The sequence below is a fragment of the Neltuma alba genome, unplaced genomic scaffold (genome assembly GCF_004799145.2).
Source record: "Neltuma alba isolate B1F8T4 unplaced genomic scaffold, ASM479914v2 tig00011447_pilon, whole genome shotgun sequence".
Classification (NCBI taxonomy): domain Eukaryota; kingdom Viridiplantae; phylum Streptophyta; class Magnoliopsida; order Fabales; family Fabaceae; genus Neltuma; species Neltuma alba.
The window spans coordinates 172,687-179,379 of NW_021636127.1; the positions used below are offsets into that span (position 1 = coordinate 172,687).

The 6,693-nt window shown below is 33.7% G+C and overlaps 1 protein-coding gene across 2 annotated transcripts; it reads left to right on the forward strand.

The window, feature by feature from the left end:
• Nucleotides 1-389: 389 nt before the first annotated feature.
• LOC114713710 (uncharacterized) lies at nucleotides 390-1,581 on the forward strand. 2 transcript variants are annotated; one of them, XM_028898390.1, is made up of 2 exons: nucleotides 390-474; nucleotides 624-1,581. In XM_028898390.1, the coding sequence occupies exon 2, from the start codon at nucleotides 666-668 to the stop codon at nucleotides 1,341-1,343; it is 678 nt and encodes a 225-aa protein (XP_028754223.1). In that variant the 5' UTR covers nucleotides 390-474; nucleotides 624-665; the 3' UTR covers nucleotides 1,344-1,581. The 2 variants fall into 2 exon arrangements, with proteins under 2 accessions (XP_028754223.1, XP_028754224.1); XM_028898391.1 differs by lacking the exon at nucleotides 390-474 and having other exon boundaries at nucleotides 486-1,046; nucleotides 1,138-1,269.
• The last annotated feature ends 5,112 nt before the right edge of the window (nucleotides 1,582-6,693 follow it).

A 6,693-nucleotide genomic window follows, 5' to 3' on the forward strand; every position in this document is an offset into this window, starting at 1 on the left:
CTAGGTGAGATTAGTTACATAGATTATATAACATCTGTTAAGTATTACCCAAGACCAAATTTTTGGATATATTAAGGTCACAAAAAATCAGAGAGATTGAGTTATAAAATTTTAATTAAAAGAATATGCAAAATAAAAAATAAGAAAAATTAATTAAAAGCTTTTAACCCTCTTTTTTTTTTTTTAAATTAAACTTATTAATATTTTTCCTTCCTTCTCCTCCCTCCATTTCCTTCGTACCAAACATAGGGCAATTGGGAAGTGACTCAACGTCATAAGAAAGAAACAAAATATTAAGAGACAAGATATCCACCCTCTCTTCAATACCGTCACAAAAATAAGACAAAAGAATTTAACAAGTTTGAGTGAGAAAACCACATTTATAATTAAGTAAATTAACCAATTTATAAAGTGGAAGTTGAGAGAGCTAAAACAACTGGTTAAACAACAGTGCAAGATTCAAGTGCTTCTCAGGTATGGTGGATCTTCCGAGCTCTCTCCCTCCCTGTATCAATTTTTGATGAATATAAAGTATCATTTAGACATTAGTTGAGCAATTAGGCAGGCCATGCAGGATACATTAGAATTATAATTAGTATTTTTTTTGGTCCGAGAGTTTCCAGTAATTATTACTGATTCAACAAGAAGTTGATTGGTGAACCAAAATGGAGATCATGAGCATGCCTGCTTCAAATGAGTCAGATGGCCAGCATCACATCATGCTCGCTAATCAGAATCTAAATTCTGAAAGCGCAGAAACGGCATCAGATCAAGCACAAGGGCACGAGGAAGAGGAAGAGATCGATTTCCGATACAAGAAAGGGAGAGATAAACCCAGTGATGTACGGAACGTCCTACTCACGGTCGCTGTGCTCTTGGTAGCTGCGACATATCAGGCTGTGTATAACCCCCCCGGTGGTCTCTGGCAGGAAGACTGTCCCGACACCGACCACGTTGCCGGAGTACCTCCCTCCGCCGCCCAAACCAACGGGCGGCATCCTGAGCTAGGTGCCTCGACCACCGCCAGAAGCAAACAGGTTGCTGGGGTATCTATCCTCGCCACCAAAAATATTTATTTATTCAATATGTTCATATTTGGGAACACATTGGGATTTCTGTTTTCTATGCTCACCATAGAGGACCTCACCAGTGGCTTCACTCGCAAAACGGAGTTGAACTTGGCCCTCAGTTCCATTTCCTTCACATATGGTATGTGTGTTCAGATCATTTCACCCTCGGAATACCGAACTTTGACGCTTTTCATTTTCTTTATCGCTTTAGCCTTGGCTTTAGCAGTCCGAATATGGAGAGGAAAATGTGCTCGTCGCCGAACTGCAAGATGAAGTGGCATAGTGTGCTGAACTCTGTTTTCCTTCTCGCTCTAGTGCGTGTCTATCTGATTCTGTGCTCTTGTCTTGTGCCTTTGAATTGTGTTTGTTTCTCCATTTAGTACCAAAGCTTTGTCTTAATTTTCAGTCATGCATGCGTTCCTCATTGTTAAGGAGTAGTCTTTTGCGAGAATATTGTGAAAAAGTTTTGTTATGCCTAACCTACAAAAAAAAAAAAATTTGGGTTAAAGTTGATCCAAATATTTTTTTTTCCTACGTGTGCATACTATTTTAAAGCATTTTGTGGTCTGATTTTGTCCTTAAATTATCTTTTAATGGGCAATTTTAACCTTGTCATTAAGTCTCTAAAAAGTCCATTAAGTGAAGGTACCATAAAGTAATGTTTAGTAGCGTTCAATATTCGAAAGTAATTTTTTATGCCATTTCACCATTAAAGTATCTTCTTAGATAATTTTTTTTATCACTCTACTTTAGTACTCATCTTTCATATTTTTATTGCTCAAATTTAACATTTTCAATAATCAATTATTGAAGAGGTTAAAGATGTGTACTTAAAATATGAAAGATAACTACTAAAAAGAATATTGGGTTTTTGGACATACCTAAAGGTGATATTCGGTATGTTTTTGGCTATACAAAATCTGTTCATGGGTATAGATACAGACTTATGATTTAAAGCAAATAAACAGAAAGGAAGAGTTTTGGAGAGAAATTTTTTTATGGAGGAGAAAGAGTAGTTACTCTGTATTTTTTTTCTCATAATGCGTATATCTTGACATGTATGTCCTCCCACTCACAAATAACTATTCCCACCAAAATTCAAAATGAAGATTGGATATTCTACTAATATCTGTCCTAATCTCTTGTACTGCTACAAAATACTTTGCACTGCTACAAAATACTTGATTTGTAGCGCATGTTTTGTAGCATTCAAAACGAAAACGCTATAGCTAGTAGTCAATAATTTATTAAAAAAAGATATATTCTGTAGTACTTATTTAAATAAATGCTACATCATGTATGATACTTGCTGTAGCACTCTCTCAAAAAAGCACTACAGCAATCCATTTACCTTGTAAAAAAAACATTAAAAAAAATCTTTTGTAGTGCTTTCTCAAGGTTCTGTAACGTTTTTTTAAAAAAGCGCTACAAAAGATTCTTTTCTTTTAAAAAAAATTTCGTAGAACTTTCTGTAGTGCTTTCTATGGAAAGCACTACAAAAGGCCTTCGATTTTTTTAAAAAATTATGGAAAATCTATTGTAGCGTTTTACAAAAAAACGCTATAGAAGTTCCTTGTTTTTCCTCATTTCTCTATTTAAGTTAAAATAAAAGCTAAATGCATTGTTTTTAAAAATTATAAAAATCCCCTGCTAATGATATTTTTCTCTCTTTTTTTTTCCAGTTTCACAATTTAAGTTAAAAAACTAAAATTATTTTTTAAAAAATTAATAAAATCCCCTAATCTAGCATTTTTGTTTATGGCATTCCCCCCTTTTTCATTTTTCCAATTTAAATTTTAAAAAAAGCTAATAACATATTTCCGTCCATTTTTTTCCATTTTCCATTGATAGGTTTTTTTTTTTTAAAAAAAAGTTAAAAGCATTTTTAAAAAAAATTTAAAACAAGGGAAAATATAAGGCACTTTCTTAAAAAATAAGGAAAAACCTTTTGTAGTGTTTTTTTATTTTAAAAAAAACGCTACAGAAGCATACTTTATGTAGCGTTTTATGATAAAACGCTACAGAAAGCTCAATTTTTTTCATTTTTAATTTAGGTTAAAAAATGCTAAAAAGTTATTTTTAAAAATTATAAAAAATCCCATGCTAATGATATTTCCCTCCTTTTTTTTTTTTCATTTTCACAATTCAAAGAAGAAAGCTAAAACAATTTTTTTGTAGAGTTAAAAAAAATCCTCTGCTAATGAAATATTTCCCTCCATTTTTTTTATTTTCCATTGATAAGTTTAAAAAAAAAAGATAACATTTTTTTAAAAAAAATTATATAAATCACCTGCTATATGTAGCATTTTGATTACAGCATTACAGAAGATCAGATGTTGTAGCGTTTTGTAGGCAAAACGCTACAGCAGTTCCCATTTTTACCTTCCCTTCGGCTCCATCCCCCCCCCCCAATTTTCCCTCTCTTTTTCTAACCCACAGCTCCCCTCCACTCCCGTGTGCGTTATACCCGATAGCTCTAGCTCACTCTCCCTGTCTTTTTCTAAACCACAACTCCACCTCACTCTAACCTACAGCTTGATCTTCTGTTCTTCAGCTTCAAGCCACCATTTCTGCTCCCTTTTTCCCCACAGCTTCTTGCCATACCCCTTTCCCCATGCGTCCCCATCACTGTATGTTTCCCTAAGCTCCCCACTTCCTTTTTCCTTCTCCGTTGCCACCTCCACCTTTCATCCCCACCACTGTCTCCACCCCCACCCCTTGCCCATCTCAACACCCACCCACGATCCCCACCCCTTTTCTGTACCCACTTTTCTATTCCTTTTGCCCTTACCATACCCCTCTTCCCTCTCATCACTTTCATTTAACATTTTTTTTTTGCAAGACTACTCTTGATATAATTCAAGTCAGTCTACAATACACTGTAAGTATTTTTTTCCAGCTAAATTATTTAAAAGCTTACAAATTTAAGTTTGTTAGTGATAAATATGTGAATTTGCTTAATATTTTTTACTTTAGTTAGTTAAATTTTGTAAAATTGTTCCTTGGTAAAAACTTGAAATATGTTGGAAAATTAATGAGATAGGATTAATTTTGATCAGGTGATTACATGTGAAAATATGTGATAGTTATATTTTTCTATTTTCTATTTTAGGTGGAATCATATGTTAGAATGGTCTAAATATTTAATCCGTTAGCTTTTAATGCTTTTTATTTTAGATTTGATATATGTTGGCAAATATGATTTTTTGTTGTTGTTGTTATTGTTGTTTATAGTTGTGAAAAATCAGTGAATTGTGCTAGATTAAATGGTTGATTATAGTTAAAAGAGACAGGTTGAACCTAGAAAACTTGCATTTTTAAGCCGTTATACTGCCCATTTTATTTTTAGATAAATAAAAAAAATTAAAATTATTAATAGGTATAATAATAATTATGTACTTAACTATTTATTTATAATAGGTTGAAGACATGGATCGAAAATGGATGTCATCTAATCAGTGTTCAATGGAATATATAAACAGGTTGAAAGAGTTTATTAGTTTTGCAATGATACATGCAAAAGATCCTAAAAAAATTGTTTGTCCATAATTAGCATGTTGCTATGGAAAGTGAATTAGTCCACCTGATTTGTTAGATCGTTTAATGTGTCATGAAATTGATCAATCTTATACACGATGGACAAGGCATGGTGAGACTTATGATACATGTAGTGATCAAGTTCATAGCATAAGTGGTGCTTCAAATAAGTTTGGCACAAGCATATGTGATGAAGATGATGGTCTTGAAGAAATGCTAAATGCAGTTGAAGAGGATCTTCATGATTATCCTAATTTATTTGAGAGGTTGAAAAGTGATGCAGAAAAATCATTGTATGCTAGATGCATAAGATGCACAAGATTGCTAGCAGTATTAAAATTGTATAACTTGAAAGAGTGTCATGGATGGAGTGATTTGAGTTCTACTACATTGCTTACACTTTTGCAAGACATGCTTCTAGAGAAAAATAAACTTTCTACCAAAACATGAGGCTAAGCAAATTCTTTGCTCTACTGGGATGGGTTATGAAAAGATTCACGCATGTCCTAATGGCTGCATTTTATTTCGAAATCAGTATGCATCATTGGAGAAGTGCCCTACATGTAATACATTACGATATGGGAAGAAAGGCAAAAATCCTTTGAAGGTCCTTTGGTATTTTCCCATTATTCTAAGATTTCGATGCTTGTACAATAATGCAAAAATTGCTAAATAGTTGACATAGCATGCAAATGAGAGGATTGAAGACACGAAGCTTAGGCATCTTGCAGATTCTCCACAATGGAAAAAAATTGATTACAAGTATCCTAACTTTGGGGAAGAAGAAAGGAACCTACGACTTGCATTGGCAACTAATGGAATTAATCCTCACGGTGTTCAAAGTAGTACTCATAGCACATGGCCTGTGATATTAATGATATATAACCTTCTGCCACGCTTAATCATAAAACGTAAGTTTATGATGCTGTCCATGTTAATTTCTAGGCTAAGACAGCCTGGGAATGATTTAGATGTATACTTGGCTCCTTTGATTAATGATCTAAAGTTGATGTGGGAGACTGGGGTGAATGCGTATGATGGGTATAGGGAGGAAAGTTTTAATTTAAGAGCCATGCTGTTTGGCACAATTAATGATTTTTTCGCTTATGGTAATCTATTCGGATACAGTATCAAAGGATATTATGCATGCCCATGTGCAAATAACACTCATTTAATGTGATTAGATCATTGTAAGAAAAATGTCTATATAGGACTTCGTAGATTCTTTCCTTCAAAACATCATTGGAGGAAGTGGAAAAAAGCTTTCAATGGGGCCTCAGAAGAAGGTAGTCCACCAAAGATGTTAGCTAGTGAGCATGTTTTTGAGAAGGTGAAAGACTTGGATAGCAATTTTGGCAAGTATATTGCAAAACATGTTGCCACAACTGGTTGGAAGAAAAAGTCAATATTCTTTGAACTTCTATATTAGAAGTTTTTGCATGTGAGACATTTTCTTGATGTTATACGTATAGAAAAAAATATATTTGTGATAGTTTAATTGGCACATTGCTCAATATGCAAGGAAAAAGTAAGGATAGTGTCAATGCGAGGTTGGATTTGGTTACCTTGGGAATAAGAGAAGAGTTAGCATCGGTTGAGAGTGGATACCGTACTTATTTACCTCCTGCAGCTTACACGCTTTCAAGGAAGGGGGAAAAAAAGCCTTTTGTGAGTTTGATAGGCACATCTACAGCACAAGTGATATATTTAATAATATTGATTGGCATGTGCTGAATGATATACTTCATCGTAGATGGGTTGGTGCTACGACTATTAAGATATGGATTAGGTATTTCATCATCCTTATTATTTATCATTTAATGTTATTAGTTTTAATCTAATTATTTGTTTTTACATGAAGGCAATTGTACCATGACGTATTGATGGACATTGAGAGATCAGTACAATTCTCATTTATCAATCCCTATTAGAGTATGGTCAACCAAGAGATCGTCCTGATATGATGTGGTTGTTTAATAGGTAAGTGTCTGTCCATGCTTGTGTGCATGTGTATATTTGTATGACTGAATAACCAATTTAATCTCAACTTCATTTTATTAGTACGTTGATTGGCTATCGAAGTTTT